The following is a 20514-nucleotide window of genomic DNA, read 5'->3' as shown; positions in this document are numbered from 1 at the left end:
GTCGTTGGTAGAGCGCTTGCGCCGGAAAATCCACTTCCCCCCATTTTCAGCGACCGATTTTCCAAATGCAGTCCAGTGGGACAGTTCGGAAGCGGAAATTATGTGCGTCATAAAACCGACGTTGGCCATCTCTTTTGCTCGCATCTTGGATTGATTGGTGTTCTTGGTGCCGTTTCACCTGCTCTGACTTACCACTCGTCCTCCCACTTTTCCCGGTTTTCCAACCGCCCACTGGGCATCCATTTCTCGCCTGCTGCTAGAACTTCCGTTTCTCTCAGTTATCGTGCACCGAAAACATGATTATTCATTTCAGGATATAAAGGGACGTATTTTTTTTATGAATATTCCCTTATGCACATTGTACATCTTCACACTTGTATTTAAATATAAAATGCTTTTCTAAAATACACCTATTGAAGGAAAATTATTGCATTTAAGTTGTCTTTCACTATTTTTCTATGTGTATTAAATCTGTGTGGGAATTCTGTGGTGTCGTTTTGGAGGAAAGAACGTCCTTGCTTTTGTGAGTGTGTGGGTGTATCCAAAGCAAAGGAATACGGACCAGATTTCGAGGAATATGTTTTTATGACTAAATCCCACGATTGTGAGCGTGGGTGGAAAAGTAAAGCTATCATGTTGCATGGTGTGATAGAAATTTCGAAAATAATAACAAGTATCAACTGTCAGGTATTCAGTGCTTCCATATTCTATTTGGGGTGTTTTACTGCATTTTAATTTGACTAATATTTGAACCTGCAATAAATATTTTAAATTTAAATTAATGCGCAAAACAGACTTGTTACCCAGAAATAAGGCACGTTTTCCTTTTATCCATGACGAATTTTTATTTAACTCGACTAGCAACTTGTATTCGCTATTTCACTACAAAGTGCCAAGACAAATCGATTTCACACAAAATCCCAAGCCAATTTCGCTTTTCCACTTAACAAAATACCATCCTGCCACTTCATAAACCAGATCACTCTTTCCTCATCCCCAAATATAAATAAGCTGCACCACAAATCATTTAGCCAATATAGCAATAACACGATCTCAGCGATCCGTCGGAAAAGCGGGAATATTAATGCACTTTACCATTGACACCGGCGTTTGCAGCTCGTAAACAACAACGAGCAAAACAATAATGCAAAGCCAGTCGAAATCTTCTCTCCCAAGATCGGCAAAACACGAGTGGGGAGAACTGTAAACCCGAAGACGTGGCGCCGACTGCGCTGCCAGCGTCGACTGCACAGAGAGCGAGAGTCTTTGGTCGCTGGCTATTTTTAGACAGGTTCCAAGCCACGTTTTCTAACTGTTGTTAGCGTACGAGCCGCAGTCGGAGATCTCGGCTCTTCGCTGTGCACTTGGGCCTCTCCATGTGGAAGCAGCGGCAGACAAAACGTGAGATCGCTGGGTCTTCCGACTGCTGCTGCGTCGGCAGAGTCGAGCTCGAGCGACTTGGCTGGCTTTCTGGGCGCAGTGGCTCTTCCTTTCGTTTTCGGCTATATTTTTTCCCATAATGCTTTTGCCCTGGTCTCGCGGCTCTGGGTCCGGCTCACACTGCGGCCTATTGTGGCTCCAGGGTGCGGGGTGCGGGGTGCGGGGTGCGGTGTGCTGTAATGGGCCGCTCTGTGATGTGGCTTCCCATGTACATATATATTAGTTGGATTTGGGAGCGACGCAAGTGGAACTGGTCTGTGGCAGGCACCATGTGCATTCAGCACAGTGGCTTTGGATTAATGGTAAGAGCATGGTGCCTCTCCTTGGTCATCAAAGGGTTTTTCATTGTCTGTCTCTAAGCCTTATTTCGAAAATAAGGGTAACGAGTAGCTGAATTAACTGTTTATTTCCGATCTACATCTCTCATTATTATTACCTATTATTGAAAGCAGCCACATTACAATATCATTGCTATTTTCTTTTCAATGGTAATATGTGTAGAAAAGAACATTTATATTGAAAACAACCATGTTAAATGCTTATAATTTATTACTCTTTAAAAATTTCATAGTGAGATTTTTATTACGCCTCTGCTTCCAAATCAAATGGGATCTATGCCACTGTTTGGGCCAGCTTTCTTGCTGTTGTTGGCGTTGCTGCCGCTGTTCCTTTGGCGGTGATGGTGGTGGTGGAAGTGGAGGTGGTGCTAGTGGTACTAGTGGGGCTAGTGGTGCTGCTGCTGTTGGCTGACCCGCTGGTGGCCCCAAAAAGTGCATGCAAACAGCTTAGCGTTGGAGTCTCCTAGTTGTTGCTGCTATCGCTGATGTTGTTGCTTGTTGTGCCTTGGTTGTTGTCTTTGGGTTGCTTCCAAAGCAATTCGATTGCCATTGTTGCTGTTGTTGTTTCTGGCGGTTTTATTGGCTGTATTAAGCATGACATGCCAAGCCAAAGTCGCAGTCTACGTCGAAGTCGACTTCGGAATCGGCACTCCTTGGTTTTGTCTCTCTGCCTTTTGTCTATTATTTATTGTTGTGGTCGTAGTAGTTGCACTGCGATGATATTCTAAATGTGCCAAGCTAAATTCGCTTCGTTTTGGCCAAGTCAACTTGGCTGGGCCTTAATGCATGTATCATTTTCGCATCGTTGCGCCCGCCAGTTCGTGAGTTTAATTTAAGGAATTTTTGGTCTTTTTGATTGCTATTTAGGCTTTGATTTTGCTGCGGAAAAAAATATACAAAAAAAAAAAAAACCTCCCTAGCCCCCCTCGAAATTTCAATTAGCATGCGGCACTTTGCATTGTTTCTTACCTTTTTACTTCTTCTATTGCTGCCGCATTTGCAACGGCGCCTTTCGGCTCATTTGCATAAATTGCATTTTGGGATTCGCCAACCCTTTTTTATAAACTTCACTTTCGAGGCCCCACTTTTTGCCTTGCCCAAAAAATTGTGACTTCCCCTGGCTAACTGAACACAAAAAAAGAAGAAACAAAACAAAAATAAAACTAATACCAAATAGAAAACGAAACCAAAAACTCAGCTGAGTGCTTAGCCTGCAGGTGCATTTTGTGGCGAATTATTGTCATTATTTTTTCTGGCTTCGTTTAACTATTAATATTTGTAACTTCACATAAATATATAGGTGTATTCCTTTTGCCCTGGCAATTTTGTGCTATTTTGTACCTAAATAACATTTTTTGTGGGGGCTTTAAAGGCGAACATGTCATAACATCATCAAGTATACGCCCAGTTGGCATGGGTAAATCTCTCGCTCCATAACGGCCAATGCAATGAGCCAATGCACATTTGCGGTCTTAAGTGGGGTATATCGATGGTTAGGGAGATGATTTATGGACTCACAGCCAAATTATTATGGCAGGCACCTGGATAATATGATCAACTTCAAGTTGAAATATGACTTAATAAAAAAAGGATTTTTGGGTCTGCGGAAAAATGTGATTTGGGATTTCAGGGGAATTCGAGTAAGCAAACTAAGGTGTCCCGTTAATAGTTAACAAGATTTTAATCACAAATACAAAGTCTGTATATCGCTTAAGATTTTTTTTGTGCGAATTTCAAGAACGTCCTTTCAAAGTCTCTGTTCTGTTCTGCTCTTTCTTTAATATTAAACTTTTCCCAACTGCGTGCCATTTCCCAGACCAACCGCACATCTTATCCCATTATTCCTGACAGCAACGACCTTGAAACCTCGAACTCGAATCCATCCACCCCCCATTGCCCCCCGGTGAGCTCAGCTGTCCCGCTGTCGTGGAAGTGAATTCCCTACGCTGCAATCGACACGCCATCCGGCAATCCAATGAGGGAACCATTCAGCGGTAAAGCGGATGATCGGAAGTGCGGCATTGATTTTATGGTCTGCTTCCGTTTCGTCTTGACCGCGTCACGTCTACAAGTTGCCACTGCTGCATACACATCCCCCCCCATGCCCCTCGGAAAAACCTCACGCGACGACTACGTCGCATTTTCGTCACGCACGCCCCTAAATAGGCAACACTTTCAGCAGTGTGTTTGTCCTGTGCTTATCTGTCTCTACACCGAAAAAAAAAGATTACAGTTAATTTTATTAAAAATCAAAATCATTTAAAAGAAAATCCGAGATTTTTACTTTACCTTCGATTATTATTCTGAATATGCAGATTACTTAAAATAACCAACTTAAATAATCATAAAACATTTAAATTATTAATGCAAATAGAAATAATTTTATATTATTTCTATGATTAACTAGTAGTAAATACCCACAGGAACTTTTTATTATAATCGTTATGGTTCAGTCTTATTAATTGGAAAATAACATTATATATATTTCCGAAATAAACCATTTCTCTCCGTATATATTTCCCTCACTTCTAGGAGGCTTTCAGGCCGTCTGTCCCATTAAATATGTCGGTATCTCCGCCCGGCTGTGTTATCAGTGAAATTGAATTAACTGACGTAGGGGCTGGGCCTCCGGGCATTTAAAGGGTATAATGACGTCGGTGCAACCCAGTCGCACACAAAACATTCCATTTCTGGGGAAGACCAAGTAGCCGGCGGTCTGTGTGTGTCTTTGACCTCAGCGGACAAGCCCAAATTATAGATATGCCCCCTACGCGTTCATGTATTTTTCTCACATAGGTACATATATAAATTCGGGGTCGAATGGGCAATGTGTGTAAAATCAATAGAACAGTCGTTGATAAGGAGGATGGCAGCCGGTGATTACTTTGCCTAACCTTTTTAGTATAAATTATGTATGATGACCGTGATTGGGGAATTCATTAAGGTTTTGTATAAATCTATGAAAACAGTATGTGTCTATAAGTTCGTTGAAAGTTGTACTTAAACTTATTACAAGGTAAATCCGGAAAACGTTTCTTTGATAACTGAACTTCCTAAAGATGTGTAACAAAAAGTGTCTAAGTGTGTATATACATATACATATACATATATGCTAGAAAAAATATATTTTTAGATACACAGAGTACACAAATTCATATTACATATTGGGTAATTGTATAGTACTTGCTTTCAAACTATTTTTGTATATTAAATAGCTTTAAAAGCCAAATCGATTTTGAATCCACCTAGTTAATTCACCATTTTCCAACCCTTCCAGGACAAGAAGAAGAAGGATCCCATTAGCTCGGTATCCTTCGGTTGCAGCTTCAGTTTCAGGTTCAGTCGGTGGTCCATCAATTGGCTTTGTCGATTATCAGTTTCCAGCGCTAATTGGCATACATTATTTATAGTCGAGTGAGCGAGCACACGACGGCTGACTGATGGCACGCATCTAATGACGTCACAGGGGAAAGCGCGAGCAGAGATATCGATTAGCGAAACAAAGACGTCATCACTTTGCCGTCGGAGGACATGCGCAGCGGAGCAAAGCGAGACAGCAGACGGCGGGCATGAATGAATGAGTGGATGTTTGCGGGAGGTGAGGGCTGTTTATCATGCGCAGGTGAAAATAGTCAGGTGAGTAGGCAGCGGCAGAGGAAAAACACCGGCCGGCGGCTCAGTTTTCCCCTTTTTTGTAGCCATCTCGCTTGCGCGATGACGTCCTTGTTGCGACACTAGTCGTCTCGCTTTCGTCTGACGTCACTTGTCCTTGGCGGGGTGGTCTATTTCCGTCTGTGCAGCACCACCCGCTCATGACGTCACGGTTGTGCTGCCTGGCTTTCCGCTCTACTGCAGCGAAAGTGCCCGGAAATAGCCGGAGGATAATGACACGTGCTGCAGCCCCCGATCCCTGCTCCCTTAGTCCTTCCACTGGCTTGGCCCCGTAAAAATAGTTTTTGCAGTGACCATAAAAATGCAGCGTGACATAGTACGTTGCCTGGAAAGTTGAGTGGGAAAATGTTGAAAATAACAATGGAATATTTTAAAAATAAACCGAATACATTAAAGTGGATTACAGCGTTTCAGTTTGGACATAGGAAACGCAAAGTTGTGCTATGAAAAACCGATAACGACATGGCTAATGTAATTTCAATGTTTTATAGAGTTCATTTTATCACCTACTATGCAAAGATCATTTAGATTATATAACTGGCATCTAAAACTGATTAATGAGACATCTGAAGACCCACAACTAGAATCACCTGACATTGACTCGGTTCACATGCGATTACAGGCATTAGGGAAGTACATAGCTTGCTCCCACTAAAGGAGCAGAAATCCGCCTTGGCTCATTTGTAAATCGTAGTCAGCCATTGATTTATGCAGATGGATGGCGTTTTAAAGGTTGCCCTGGCGAATGGATTGAATAACTCGAGTGCCCCATCAGCCGGCGGCCATTCGATACCGTCACAGTTTTTGCTGTCCACCAGCGGAGCCAAGATGTTCCGAGTACTGCATGTGAAAATCGCCATAAATTAAATGGCCCCTGCAATATGTCAGTGATAAAGAGCACACGATGTTCTAGACAGAACCACAGGCAGCTCCAGTTGCAAGCCCCCAAGATGGAAGAAGATGCCGCGGCATTGAAAGAAATCGACTGAATTCGGATTCTGGGTCCCAAATATAGAGGTTTTCTGACAAGTCAGACCACAATTACAACACTTATTACCACACAATCGTGCCACATATGTATATAAGGTTTTAATAAATATTGTTTTTTAAATATTGCTTACACGGAATGATTTTATAGTAGGCTACATACATTTAAAGTTTAAGTTGTTAATTATTTAAACATAAACATTTAAATATTAAAGACGAAACCGCTTCAGTAACTGGCTCACTCTTTAATACAAACGGAATAATATCAGTGCATACTCAATTGCAACTGCAGACTATATTGCCCCCACTAATTGCCCACTACAAACTAGAAAAACACTGAACAAAATTCTAACGATTGATTATTGATTCACTTTGAAAAACAGTCACTACACAATTTGCTAGATAATATGTTTCTATTCCAGTAAACGAATCTCCAAATTCTGTATAATCATACAGAATTGAGTATCGTACATAAAATCAAGCCTTCAACTTCAGTCTGCAATTGTGAGTGCAAGGCTTCTATCCGCAACCAACGTGCCTTTTTTTTCAGTGTCTAAACGTGCCGCAGTGGCAACCAGTTGCATGTTCGGAGGCTCAGAAGTGGCATCTTTGGTCTCTCTCGGCGGCGGTTGTCTATTTTCTCACCTGCGGCGCTCAAAGGCGACCTCGACCTGTCTCAAGCCGATATGTTCTGTCTATATATATATATATATATATATATATAAATATATATATGTGAGTATACATGCTTGTATAGTCGAGAGGCTGCAGTGTATTATTTATTGACATTCAGTGAGGCAATAGCTGGCCACAGTAACCCATGTTGTATGTCTCTATATTCCAAAATGCATAGATTTGTATCAATTGATAGTGGCGAACAGGACGGAGAACTTGGTCAGCAGCTGAAAGGCAACATGCAATCGCGGTGTCTGCCAGCGGCTTTTGTCAAATTGAAGGTAGCTTCTACACTCTACATACAACTTAGTACAAGTACATACTCTGCAGTTGGAGATCCGGGGAATGGAGATCCAGGGAGCCGCACAAAGTCGAGCCACCTTGACAAGCCTAGGCACGTCTTCCGCCGACAATTGGCCAGAGATGTTGGCCAAAAGATGCTCGAAGTCGGTCCTACTCGTGGCTCGCCTGATTGTTTCCCCGCAGTTTGGTTTCGTAGATGGTATTGGACTCTGAATGCGGGTAATACCCTATCCTAAAGTGGTGTTGCCTAATGATACATGAATGCATGTGCTATATTATAGATATCAAATATTAGTACTACCCTCTTGGAATATCTAAAAAAGGTGGAGTATTTGTATATCGCAATATTATTTGTTGATAAATATATAACAATGTACAAGAAATATGTTGAAGTATACCAATATATTTGAAACCCCGGTAAGCAAAGAGCAATGCAATTTATGCCAATCAAAGACCATTTGATTTCACTTATTGTGTTTTCCTCGAATTTTTCGGGCAGTCAGAATGCGCGGAATTAATTAAAAGGCTTAAATAAGATGTACTAACAATTTGTTGCTAATGTGCCAATCACCAAAAAGTTCATCAGCATCGACTGGGGAGCCAAAGAACAAGGAGTGTGCATTACTAAATTAACTTTTGCATCATCGACAGCAACTAGCGCCCGAATCGTGCATGAAAACATCTCCGAAGAATCAAATGAATTCGGATCTGCCCCAAACACAAAAAAGAAACGGAGTATTGTAATTTCAATATTAAATTAATGTTGGCATGTCTTGATTTCTTGTTGCTGGTGGTGTTGCAGCATGTGGCGTGCCGCAAAATAATTTGCGAGTCCAAAACAAAGTGGGTCGTTCACCGCATGACTGTGGGGTGTCTCATAAAAGTTTATTTAACAAAAGCATTAGAAATTAAGAGATTTGTTAACCCGTTAAGATTGAAAGACATAAGAAAAAGGAACCACTAAATCTATAAAATACAGTTTTAGTATTTTTACCTTTTTACTTTCCAATTTAATTAATTTCCAATTATATATGGGCAAACTTAAGAACCTAGATAAGTGTCATTTAAAGCGCCTAAGATCCTTGCGATGAAATATTAGCTGTAAGCACTTAAAAATTCATTATAAATAGAATACCTTCTCAACTTTTCATATGCCAATATATAGCATATTGTCAGTAATGTTATTTGACAAAATTGAAGAAAAAACGTTAAGAATGAGCATTCAACTATTTGTTTGCTGCACTTTCCCAGAGCTTAGCCCTCCGCCTTTTACTTCCACTCACTTCGCTTAAATGAAAACCCCCAGATTCCGCCCCTTTTTGGGTTCTTCCCAGGCGTTGGGCGATACCAAAAGTTCATCCATCGATCCATCGAGAGGTGTGCTAAGCGATAGCATAAGCCATTTCCCATAATCGCATGGCCCCTGAACAACAACAACAACAGAAGCAGGCGAAACAGCAACAAAGTCACCGAGCGACAACGACAACACGAATTTCTATGGCATCAGGGTAACAATTTTAAGGCTTGTCTCTCCTATGAAGTAAGACAACCCAGCAGATATTTTTAAATAATTCACAGGCGTGATTGGACACGCTTCGAGTATATAGTAGTGCATACAAACATAATAAGATACAGACATAATAAGGCAGGGTAAGCCAAATATCCCTGCTTAATTTGCCCCACTCATGCAAACTCTCGTCCCGATGAGCCGAAGATGTTTCCGCGACTTCTGGCCAAATGTCAGCGAGCTGCTCTGCTGGTCTAGTTAAAGTACACTAATTAGTCAGATACCCGAGCATGGCAGACACCTGAACATGTCAAGGCATTTGTCGGGGCGCCCCTGGCCCCCAGAACCCCCAGAAGCCCCCTTTAGCCCCCTCGATCGGAGAGTCAGCGATCGCAGCCGACGGCCATTTAAGGAGCCACTCGAGGTCAGTCTGAAACAAATAACACACAAAACTATCAAAACATATCGATGACTAACCAGTGGAGTATCCACAGGTGAGTTCGCTCTACGATCTGCACTGCAATTAATAGTGTATGTTAATAAAACTCTTGAAAAAACGGGAAAATGATATGCTATATCATATCATATCTCACAAAGAAGGCAACAAGGAAAAGAAATGATCAGTTAAATAACCAAAAGACCAAATGTTTTGCTTAAGATTTAATTGATTCCACTGATGATTTAGATCGAAATAGAGTTTAAGTTCACACGACTTAGCCTGCTATATAATAATACATGTGAGTTATTTCTAAAAATTTCTTTTTTCCAAGTGTAACCAACTGGCCGCTGATCTGAGCGGTTTTTTAGCTTCCTGCTGCTAACACAGACATCATCAGCAGCCGAAGCAACAAAGTTCAGTTCCAATAGAGCAGCAATTGAATACGAAATTTATGGCCGGCGATCGATCGCTCGAATCGAATTGAATCGAATTGAATCGCGGATTCAGAACTGTATCGAATATCGTATTGTTTGATTTTGTTTTTATTCGTTTGGCTTGCTAGCCGTTTGACGGGCAAGCTTTGTTACTCGTATTACAGCCAAAGGCCCAAAGTGCAGCAGCAGCACACACGCTTGTCCGCAGTTATTGGCGTGCTAATGGAGCACAGTGTGAGCATGATCATAAATTTCGATCGTCCACTTCCTTATTGCAGCCTCTGGACCATGACTCAGTCCAGTGAGGATCCTATTGTCTTAGGAATCTGCGGTACAAGGGCATCGAATGGTCCACTTATGGGTAGGAGTTTAATTGAAAGTGCTCTTACAATAGGCTGTTTCCTAATCCAGAAATCTAAGCTAGGGTTCCTTATAGGAAATATATTCACAAAACACTCACACTCTTCTGGATTGGCTATTACTTAGAGAAATAATTTTAGATATTTCATAAGAAACATTTCTTTTGCAGCCCAGAACTTGGTAAAATGATTTTAAGAAATGTTACATGTGCCTTACCAAATTGTTTTCCCATCCTTGTCGTTTTAATTAAAGTTAACCTTTACACGATTCAAGGAATCTACGTAGTCCGGATGCTGCAAAAAATAAATAGAATCAATATATCTATACAATTTCTTGCCCAGTTTTACTATTTTCCCACCGTCAATATAGTCTGCCTGATCTTGGTTCCCTGTACGTTAAGCAAAACATCACGACCTGATCCCTTGGAGCAGAATCCAATGGCGTTGATCACAAACTCGTCGGTGATCTGCTCGCAGTCGTTCAAATCAATCACTTTCAACTGAAGACACTTTCGCAGCATTCTCATCATTCCGATGTCCATCACCCGACCACACGAAGTCAGCCCGAATCGCTCAAGCTGGATGAGCTCGTTGAAGAACTTGAAGTGATCATCATCCAGGATATCGTTGTTGCTGAACCGCAGATCCGTGAGGCTACTCAACTGTCCCAAACATCTGGCGTGCTCATTGGTGATCTGAAACTGACCCGATAGGTGCAAATGGGTCAGTTTGTTTCCTCGTTTTTCTGCCAATACGGTAAGGAAGCCAATATTCAGCTCGTTGGAGGTCATCCAGGTCTTCAAAGTACAGCGCTCCAGCTTGGGCAGGTGGGCAATTACCTCGAAGTTGGTATCGCAGCCGGAGAAGAAGAGTTCCACCAAGTTCGAGCAACTCTCGGCTATTTTCTGGTACAAACTTTCATTCATAACCTCAAAGCAACAGTCGTCGAGATCTAGAGTGTTCAACGACTTAAGGGGTATTCCAAACTCCAGCGAGTTCCATAACAGACAGTCTCGAAGGACCAAAGTTTTAAGATTGGGAAACCCGCAGAGATTTTTGCCTGTTGAGAAAATAAAGTTAGAAAAGGTATTCTAAAAGTAAAGTTACCCGAAATAGACCCGAAATAAAACGCATACCTACACCTACCTGTATAGCAACCATTAACCAGTTCAAAAAACTCAAGCTCCTGGTTAGGCTGCAGATCAAAGTTGAGCACATCCTCTGCGTCCAAACACTCAATAGTAACCCGTTTCAAATGCGTCATTTTGGACATAATCGATCGGTAGTGAAACTCGTCGGTGGCATTCGTGTAACCGATCTCCTCCAGATTGGGGCAGTATTCCTTTACGAACTCCACCAGAAGGGATTCCTTTTGGAAGGACGCACAGTCCACTTGAAGGACTCTGATAAAAGGCCCCGCCACCTTAAAGAACCTGATCAATTGCGGCAGAGGCACCGTCTCCAGGCTGTCCATATCCAATACATTTCGTTGCACTCTCGCCCAGCCCTCGAAGGCCATTCGGAACTTGGGCGCCACACATGCCAGCAGAACCTTATCGGTCATCTTGGGCAGAAACTCGAGAACCAGTCTGATAATGTCCTCCGGCAGATCTAGCAGACTTGTCCTGCATGGCGGCGATGGCGAAGAATCACTTTTTTTAACCCGAACAGGACGTATAGAGCGAACTGGAGATGGAGACTTCACTAATCTCGATTGCGTTTTTGGTTTGGGCATTTTTTTGATTATTTGTTTGTACGAAAATTTGGATTAATTCATTTTTGACACTGTCTAGATGTTTTGATGGGAAAAAAAAGGAAATCAGCTTCCACCTTTATAACTAAGTGTTCCCGGAAACCTTTTTAGACCCGTTACTCGTAGAATGAAAAGGATATACTACTATACTAAGAAGTACATATGTAAAAGGCAGAAGGACCAACATATAACTTATAACAGATTACGATTAGTTTGGAACGTCAACTGTATAATTTGGAAGCATTATTTGCTTCTACAGGTATTTTGTTTTCAATTTTGTAGATTTTTGTGGTTAAAAGAGGAGCAGTTTTACAAAACCTTGGTACATTTGTATTAAATGCTTTTAATAAAGTACACTAAAGTAGATATGTTAAGAAAGTACATTGTGGTTTTGCAATATCTCCTTGGAGTCATAATATTAATCTCCAGCATGACAAAGTCCCACGGGTCCAGAAACTTCCTACGGATGACAGATACCGCCAGCAGTTGGGAGCCATTTTGCGCATTCCTCTATTATTCACTGCATGAGCCAGTTTTCTGTTTGTTTGACAACAATTAATTGCATAATTGCCTGAATAAATGCATAAATTGATTTGAGAAGTCGCGCAAGTACCAGTCGCTATACGTACTTATTTATTTATTTATTTTTACCGGATATGTTTGATGCATTTTTTTTAGTTTCGAAGCTTTTGTAATTCACATAGTTTTTTGCAAAAGTAAACAACTTAGGCATAATGGCAATGCCCTATAATTAACGAAAAGGGAAGCAAAACTGATATTAAAACGGGGAAATTGTTGTAGATATAATTTATTACGAGTGGAATTATGATGGAACGATTTGCACATGTTTCTAATTGACAGTAAAATACTACGGAATGCACAGAAGTACTATAAAATTAATGTAATTAAGATATGCTGTTTCATGTTAAGTAATTAAAATGTTACAACATTCATTTCGTTATATTTTATGCAAGGCAATTGCTAACATTGTGCTGCCAAATGGTACATTTTTATTGATTAAATATTTTTGTATGTTTCTTTTAAAGGACCCTTTGTCTTAATCGTGTCGCTCTATAATTTATAGATAATTCTTAAAGTTACGCATTAGATTAATGAATAGTTTGAAAGCAATTATTTTTTTACTCTTTTACTCTTTACTCTTTTACTCTTTCTTCACTAAAACTCTTATATCCAATGTGTCAACTGCATGGTGCCATCATGCGTCCTCTGAGTGTCCATGACGCTCATTTGACGCACCAATCGCTTCATCGAGGGCCGGTGAACAGGTCGACCACTTCCACTGGCCGCTGTGTCCAGGGGTGTACGCTCGTCAATCCGCGGAGCCGGCTCCCGAACCCGTCGACTGTCCCTCAGCTCTAGTTCGACCTCAGAAGCATTGGTGGAGGAGCCAGCCAGGACATCCAAGTTTTCGTACGATGCGGGTTGAGATAGAATCTCCCTTCAAAAATTAAACAGGATATATCAAATTATACCTGCCTTGATCAGCATATGCATATTAAGCTTACGGCTTTTGAGCGCATCTACAGCAATCTTTGAACTGCCAGTTCTTTCCGAACTCTTCGCCCTCCTCGATGGTCTGCGGCAATCGGTGATGCAGTGTTTCCGGCAACCGCAATCCAGTCATGCCGCCCAGCATCGAAAGAAAGCCCATGATGACCAAGGGCAGTTTAAGATTGTCCTTTCCCAAGTAGGTAATAAAAGGTATGCCAATGAGACCCAATCCTCCGATATAACTGGAAGCACCAATGCCGATTCCTCGAACCTGAGTGGGATAAAGTTCCCCGGCAAAGGGATATATGATCAGGAACGAAGCGGATAGCAAGGCCTTAGATACTAGATACAGCACAAGGGTCTCATCCACGGCATCATCGGGCAACATTACAGTAATCACACAAGCCACGCCACTGAAAAATATTGGATCATTTAGAATTAAACACAATTACCAGAGGATGGGTCAAACACCTACCCCAATATCATTGATAAACTCAAGGGCCATCTTCGGCCCCAGGTATCCATGAAGTACCAGCAGCACAAATAACTTGGCAACTCCACAACCGCCGAGAGGAAGAAGCTGACATACTGATTGGTTCCCAACGCAGGTCCGTAGTAACTGAGTCCCAGATAAACCGTCTCATTGGCAAACCAACTCAGCGTGATCAGGATGGTCTTTAAACGCATATTGGGTGTGCGACAGAGATCCGCCAGCCCCACATTAGCCATTTTTTTCTTTTGCTTCTTGAGCTTATCCCGTCGAATCTGAGCCTCTAGCTTGAGATGCACAGCCTCGGGAAATTCTCTACCATTCACCTTTGCCATGCGCTCCAGAATCTTGAGTGCTTCCTCCAGACGACCACGCATCAAAAGCCATCGCGGTGATTCCGGCATGACAAACAAGTACAAAAAATAGGCGTAAAACGGCAGTGAGGTTATATAGGATAGGCGCACCCAATCCCGCTCCAAATAGGTGACCACAGACAGGAGCATGATGCCCGAAGTGTAAAAGGTACACGTCATCACAGTCACAAAGGATCGATAGTTCTCACCCACCAGTTCCAAGGCTGCAAAGTGAAACGGAAAAGTTAAAAGCATAAAACGGGACTAAATATTCATATACCCACATATTATAAAAGGTATCTGATAGACAGCTGGAATGGTCAGTCCTACGATGACGCGACTGCCGGCCCAAGTCCAGAAATCCTTGCTTAGCGAAGTCAATAAGCTCCCAGCCAGCAAAGTGGCCAAACAGACGAAATAGGAAAGTCTTCGTCCACCACGATCGTTGAGCAATCCGAAAAGATAGACTCCCACGGGACCGCCAGTATTAAGGGCAGCCAATCCAATCGTAGGATAAATATCCTGATCGCACACTAAATCGAACTGAAAATTAAGGATTTTGTGGTTTTAAGTATGGCCATGCTATACTCCTGGCTAAAGTAAGTACAGATGCTTGGGAAATGATTCGAGCGTCTCCTACATAAATGACATTGTCGTTTCAAATGAAGGCTTGATGTTCTGGGAGTGCGCACATCAATCACAATAGAGGACCACACGACGCTTGTGTTGTACTCCCATCCCTCTCTGCACTTGATCAGTGGCCAACTGGTATTCGGTTCCATGCTTGTCAGGTCATTCTCTTCCCCCGATTCAAGGAGTTGCGTCCAGTTGACTCCGTAGGTATAACATTTGCTGTAGACCAGTTCGCCATCATCCTTGAAAGAATTATCTCATCAGTTATTTAAAAATATGAACAAAAGGCATAGGTTAGCTTAAACACTATGGGTATAATCAATAAGACATCGACTCACTCATCGAACAACCCTCGTATAGACCCTTCACCTTAAGCAACGCACAATCAATGGGCTGACTTGATTACCTTAGCTGCAGCACTCGTATGGCTGCAATTACTCACCAGTTCCCTGGGTATGGATAGCGATTTTCGCTGCTCCAGGGGCAAGTCAAGTAGCTCTGGGATGCGACACCAATAGTCATCCGGAGTATCAGCCATAAACAGCTGGTTAAAGGCACAAAAACCGCACGGTATGCAGGCGGGCAGGCAAATTCCGAAAACCAAGAGCTTCTGGTACTTGCCAAATTCGCCAATAGTGGGCAGAAGGTCATCCAGATCGAAGGCCTCCTGGAAAGCAAACAGGAAGTCTATGAGAGATCTAAGACCGCGTCTTACAGATACGCACATCCACTGAGGGCTGGGACTCGGGCTTGTGGCGTTGTCGCAGCTCCGAAAGTTCATCGTACTCGTCCCCATCGTTGTCCGATATATCTGACATGGATGCGCCGCTAGACAAGCTCTGAGCTGGAAATGTTTACTCGCACTGCCAGGTTGCCCCAGCTCGCGGAAGCCATAGAAACAACATCTGACAATTGTCAGTTTGTCTAGGGTTGAAAGAAAGAGCTGGTTCTGTTGACAGTAAAAAGTTAGTCCCAGAGGGCCCGGTTCGTAATTTATAGTTTTGTTTATTCTTTAGTCGCAAGTTAGATTTAAATAGTTTAAACTAAAGTATTAAAAATATTACACGTGAATTCAATCCTGCTCGAATAACGGCTAAGACGAGCCACTAATTACAGTTTATAGGCTTTGATATTACAAGTAAAGAAAGGGGTTTAAAGTACTTCGTTTTGCAGCTCAGTACTTTTTAAAGGGCTTTTAGTTTTTTTAATAACTTTTTTTTTTTTTGGAATCGTTCCTAGAGCTGGGAAATGGAGAATGCTAAACTTTACGCCTAAAGATTAACAGAACGAAGAGCTATACAAAAGATGGTTCAAGTCATTTTAACTCCAACTCGTTTGCTGTTTACTGCTTAAAAATTATTGCGCGCTTCGTTACTCCACTGTTTTTTTGCCTGATACAAACATATGTTATTATACACATATCAATCGTAATTATAGTAAACCGAAAACTGTCTGTGCCGGGCGCACAGCGCAGAAATCACACACACATTAGGCTTAAGTGTAAATTTGTGGCTACACATACAAAAATACATTCGCACGAGCTTATTCTTGAATTATGTTGTTTAATCCACCTTTACCACACTATAGATCTTGCGTATGAACCAAAAGCAAGCGAAGAAACCAATGGAGCCGGTCAGCAAGAAGAACAGAAATACCATAATGGCCGTGTAGCCAAAATACAGGAACGTTGATGCACTGTCCTTGATCGATAGCTTCGTGACAAAATAGTGGCAGCAGTAGATGAACAGATAGACTGCCGTGAAGCCGGACGTCAAAAAGGAGCGCCACCACCAATGATAGTCCTCCGCACACAAGTGGAAGTAGCACAGCAGAATGGTGGTCTCCGAGCATGTGATAACCAATATGACAAAGACCAGGAACAGAAAGCCGAACATGTAGTAAATCTGACTGGACCAAAGCGAGCTCAGGATAAAGAACAACTGAATGAATATGCAGCCAAAGGGTAGAACGCCGCCCATAACGATACCAGGAATAGGCTGTGTGTAGATGGATTGGTCCGGAATCTGACGGGGAATCTGGTTGGTACGCACAGGGTGCTCCAGTGCCTGAATGTAAAAATAGAAATGAGGGGAATTAGGTCACAAACTATAAAAGTATATACTTACGCGCTTGCGGAATCCAAAGTAAGCTCCAACAAAGGTTAGCGGCACAGAGACGCCAAACCACAAGGCAAGTAGAGCAATAAGCGTGCTAAATGGCACAGCTCCGGAGCTATTTTCCCACCACAGCACCAGGTTCATAACGAAGAACAATGAGAAGACGACACTAAAAAAAGAAAACGATTTAAAAAATTTGAAACTTTTAAGACAGCTTTAAGAACTTACCCAGGGCAAACGATCGAGGTAAGGATTACGTTACTCTTCCATTTCAGCCCCCCGAAACTCTTGTAAATACGCGCCGACACGTAACCAGCCGGTGTTCCCAGCGAAACAAACAAAACCATGGAACAGGTCATCAGGGCTCCCCGATTGGCTGGGGACAAGAAACCCAGGCAGGCAAATGCTAAGGTGATCATGGACATTACCAACACCTGCACACCAGAGCCCAGAAAAACCGACAACAGCATGCCCTTACGCGGCGGCCTGAACACATCACCATGGACCAGCTTCCAGCCAAACTCCTCCTGGGCATCCTCACCGCTATCCATCTGATTATAGCGAGCAATATCTTTGTGCAAAGTACGCAGCATTATCATTGCCACCATACCACTCAGGAAAAGGACTATAACAAGCGAATTTAGAATGGAGAACCATTGGATATTCGTGTGCGGCATGGATTCCAAAATGTAGTCCCAACGTGACGACCATTTGATTGAATCGTTCTTTACAAATTTAACGCTGTACGTGTAGACAATTTCAAGCTGCTCTCCAGCCTTTAACGAGTTCTCACTGATTGCCAGTGGTTCTGTGCTCTGACAGTTGGGGTTTTTGGGATCCGTGTGCTTGATAGATTTGGGAGTCACTTTTACAGAGATTATGCGTCCACTGTTGCCGAACTGTATTCCCCAGTCCTCCGATTGTCCGCTGTGGTATGTAATCTCGAGATCCACATGATTGAAAGGATAATAATGCAAGGGCTGATTATATATGGAGTTGATGGGACAGCCTTCGCCATCACTGCGAACAAGACAACCCATGGGGAATCCGATTCCGCAGTATTGCTTTCCGTTCTCCAGTGGGTAGCACCATGTAACCGGCATGTTGTCCACAATCCAATGGTGTTGGTAATTCAAGCTGATGCCCTTCTTAAGAACCATCATGCGTCGGTTGCTACCCGGATCGTCTCCTTTGTATGTCTTGACACATGCCTAAATAAAAAAGCATATAATCGGCTTATGTTGCTAATGCGTTAATATTGTTTAATCTTACGGCCGCACATTGCTGATTTTCCAAGAACTGAATTTTATAGGGTCCTGGACGTATTCTCTCCCCGAACACCACTTGGCCGAGATTCTCGACCGGAGAGTTCTGCTCTTCGCCCAAACAAAAGTCAAAGTGGTGGTACTCGTAAGGTATTACCGATTCCTCAGTGTTTAAGCGGTTCACGTACAACAAGATTTCCGACTGAAGGAGATATTAGGGAATTAGATCATTCAATTGGTCTTACAACTCTTGATTATGGTATTTCAATGTATATGTTAATGTATGTATCGTGCTAATCTTAGAATGTTAAAAATGTTTGCTATTGTATTGGATAATTTCACCCATTAATTTCCTTCTTTTTTATGTTCTAAGAAACTATATTATAAAAACGCTCTCCTGGGTTGTTAAAAACAATTGAATTTAAACCCCCTATCAGTAGGCAAGAGTTAATTTAAGGGCTTATAAACCGATTATGATTTGGTCGAATTCCTGAAATTATGGGTTAATAAAAAATATCTTTTGAATTGGTTATGTTTAAAGATAATATGAAACAAATAAAAACAATAGCTCATGCTTTATCAATTCATCCAATAATAATTCATCATTTTGAAGGGCTAATCTATACTGAGGGCTATCTCTTACTGATATCGAACTGATACGATATCGACTTTGAAAATTATTTAATACAGAATTATAAACTATGTTCCAGCAGAGTGTAGTCACCCCTCTAATACTTTATGTTAAAGATAAACTTTCTTTTATAATTATAGTACGATTATTAAAAAGAAAATGGTTCTTATAAGCGAAATACTTTTAAGGTTAATAATTTTAACCCTTTCAATTTTAACTCTTTCTCTGGTTTGGTTGTTGGTTAGCTGCTGGTTAGTGATTAATATTAATCTTAAGAGCAAGAGCACCGGATTCTGCGTGCCAGCTGAACCAACATTAGAACTCCCATTGTGGTCCAGAGCTAGGGAAGCAAGCCAACGTAGGCAACGTCAGCAGAAGTTGAGATACAGAACCACATATGGACCTGGCATACAACTAGAAACTGGGCTTATCAGTGCTTCCGCTTCTGGCTGCCATTAGGGGAATATATCACCAATGTATATCACTATTTCCTTTGCTCTGCTAATTGTGGCGGGCGTGGAGCAAACACACCCACTATCTACGTACATATGTATGTACATATGTACGTCTGCACCTACCTTGCATGTGGATGAGACGTCGGTTTTCTTGCAGAAATTAACCGGTGCCAGTCCGGGCAGATAGAACGCCTGTATCGGGGTCGCCAGGTGCAAGAGGATTACGCCCAGGAGCGGCGAAAGACCGGAGAGAAGGATCATCTCGAATTTGGGTGGCCAACGAACGGTTGGAGTAGCCGACCTTCTGCCTTTAATTCTTCGGGATGTAGTCACAACGTGGCCGTGTCAGCGATTCTTTGCCACACGCTTCGGATCGGCGGGTCACGCACAAGCCGTACTATCTGGATATTTATCAGAATATACGGAGTTTTTCGAGTGTTTTTACTACGTTTCCTCTTTTTGCCGAACGTCAGCACTGTAGCAGCGTTGCCACCTAGTCCAGCTGAGAGGGCTGCCAACTGGATGGCAAAAAAAATTGCCAACATACGCGAAGTTATTACCTTGAAAATCTGTAACTTGTATTATTATTATTATTATTTTAATTATTATTATTCTTATTATTATTATTAATATTATTATTATTACCTGCAAATCCGTGTTTAGGACTAATAAACTGTTATATTTAAATTAATTTATTGACTTGTTCTTCAAACTTATGCAAGCAAGGTTAAAAGAAAAACGATTACTTGTGATAGATATTTTTAGATATTCCCATTAACATTTTCTTAAAATATTATCAAATTTTGTTATTTTATACGTTGTTTTACCTACGACTCTTAACTCAGTGTATTTGATTGTTTAGTTATACAAGTTCGATTGTTTGACTGCTTCTTTGCTTGAAGAATTCTTCGATAAGCCCCACTTTCAAATTTAACGATTGATTTTTAGGGCGAACGCAAGTTCATAAAATTGGTAAGTATTTTGGCCTTGACTACAACAATATTTTTTTTTTGTCGAATTTTTTCACACTTTTTAAGCATTTAAGGATACTTTGTGTGTGTTAATGGAATTACAAACTACCGATAGTTAAATGAAAACCATCGAAAAGCTGTAGCTAAGTTCATCGAAACCTCGACAGTAGCGAATAAAAA

General features: G+C 41.7%; 3 protein-coding genes and 2 long non-coding RNA genes across 11 annotated transcripts; 2 read left to right on the top strand and 3 right to left on the bottom strand.

Moving 5' to 3' along the window:
- Window positions 1–4868: 4868 nt before the first annotated feature.
- Window positions 4869–9575, top strand: LOC120321137. 6 transcript variants are annotated; one of them, XR_005560712.1, is made up of 4 exons: window positions 4869–5921; window positions 6988–7172; window positions 7252–7634; window positions 7697–9575. It is a non-coding gene; the product is annotated as an uncharacterized LOC120321137 (long non-coding RNA). The 6 variants fall into 6 exon arrangements; XR_005560713.1 differs by having other exon boundaries at window positions 4870–5414; window positions 5477–5921; window positions 7252–9575; XR_005560711.1 differs by having other exon boundaries at window positions 4871–5921; window positions 7291–7393; window positions 7443–9575.
- LOC6530323 lies at window positions 9570–11977 on the bottom strand. Of its 2 annotated transcripts, XM_039372850.2 has the most exons (4): window positions 11301–11977; window positions 10514–11214; window positions 10372–10448; window positions 9570–10276 (listed from the first exon to the last, which is right to left on the bottom strand). In XM_039372850.2, the coding sequence occupies exons 1-3, from the start codon at window positions 11887–11889 to the stop codon at window positions 10398–10400; spliced, it is 1341 nt and encodes a 446-aa protein (XP_039228784.1). In that variant the 5' UTR covers window positions 11890–11977; the 3' UTR covers window positions 9570–10276; window positions 10372–10397. The 2 variants fall into 2 exon arrangements, with proteins under 2 accessions (XP_039228784.1, XP_002091250.1); XM_002091214.4 differs by having other exon boundaries at window positions 9570–10448.
- On the top strand, window positions 11811–12275 carry LOC120321138. The gene is made up of 2 exons (XR_005560714.1): window positions 11811–11879; window positions 11948–12275. It is a non-coding gene; the product is annotated as an uncharacterized LOC120321138 (long non-coding RNA).
- Window positions 12276–12699: 424 nt separating this feature from the next.
- LOC6530322 (carcinine transporter) lies at window positions 12700–15759 on the bottom strand. Its single transcript, XM_002091213.3, has 7 exons — window positions 15621–15759; window positions 15338–15562; window positions 14955–15137; window positions 14547–14805; window positions 13895–14486; window positions 13434–13832; window positions 12700–13366 (listed from the first exon to the last, which is right to left on the bottom strand). The coding sequence occupies exons 1-7, from the start codon at window positions 15711–15713 to the stop codon at window positions 13093–13095; spliced, it is 2025 nt and encodes a 674-aa protein (XP_002091249.1). The 5' UTR covers window positions 15714–15759; the 3' UTR covers window positions 12700–13092.
- A 121-nt stretch (window positions 15760–15880) lies between these two features.
- On the bottom strand, window positions 15881–19864 carry LOC6530321 (transmembrane 9 superfamily member 2). The gene is made up of 5 exons (XM_002091212.4): window positions 19487–19864; window positions 18285–18479; window positions 17241–18223; window positions 17022–17181; window positions 15881–16961 (listed from the first exon to the last, which is right to left on the bottom strand). The coding sequence occupies exons 1-5, from the start codon at window positions 19622–19624 to the stop codon at window positions 16458–16460; spliced, it is 1980 nt and encodes a 659-aa protein (XP_002091248.1). The 5' UTR covers window positions 19625–19864; the 3' UTR covers window positions 15881–16457.
- Between the last annotated feature and the right edge of the window lie 650 nt (window positions 19865–20514).

This window comes from Drosophila yakuba, chromosome 2R, assembly GCF_016746365.2.
Source record: "Drosophila yakuba strain Tai18E2 chromosome 2R, Prin_Dyak_Tai18E2_2.1, whole genome shotgun sequence".
NCBI lineage: Eukaryota > Metazoa > Arthropoda > Insecta > Diptera > Drosophilidae > Drosophila > Drosophila yakuba.
This window is presented reverse-complemented; position numbering and strand designations above follow the sequence as displayed.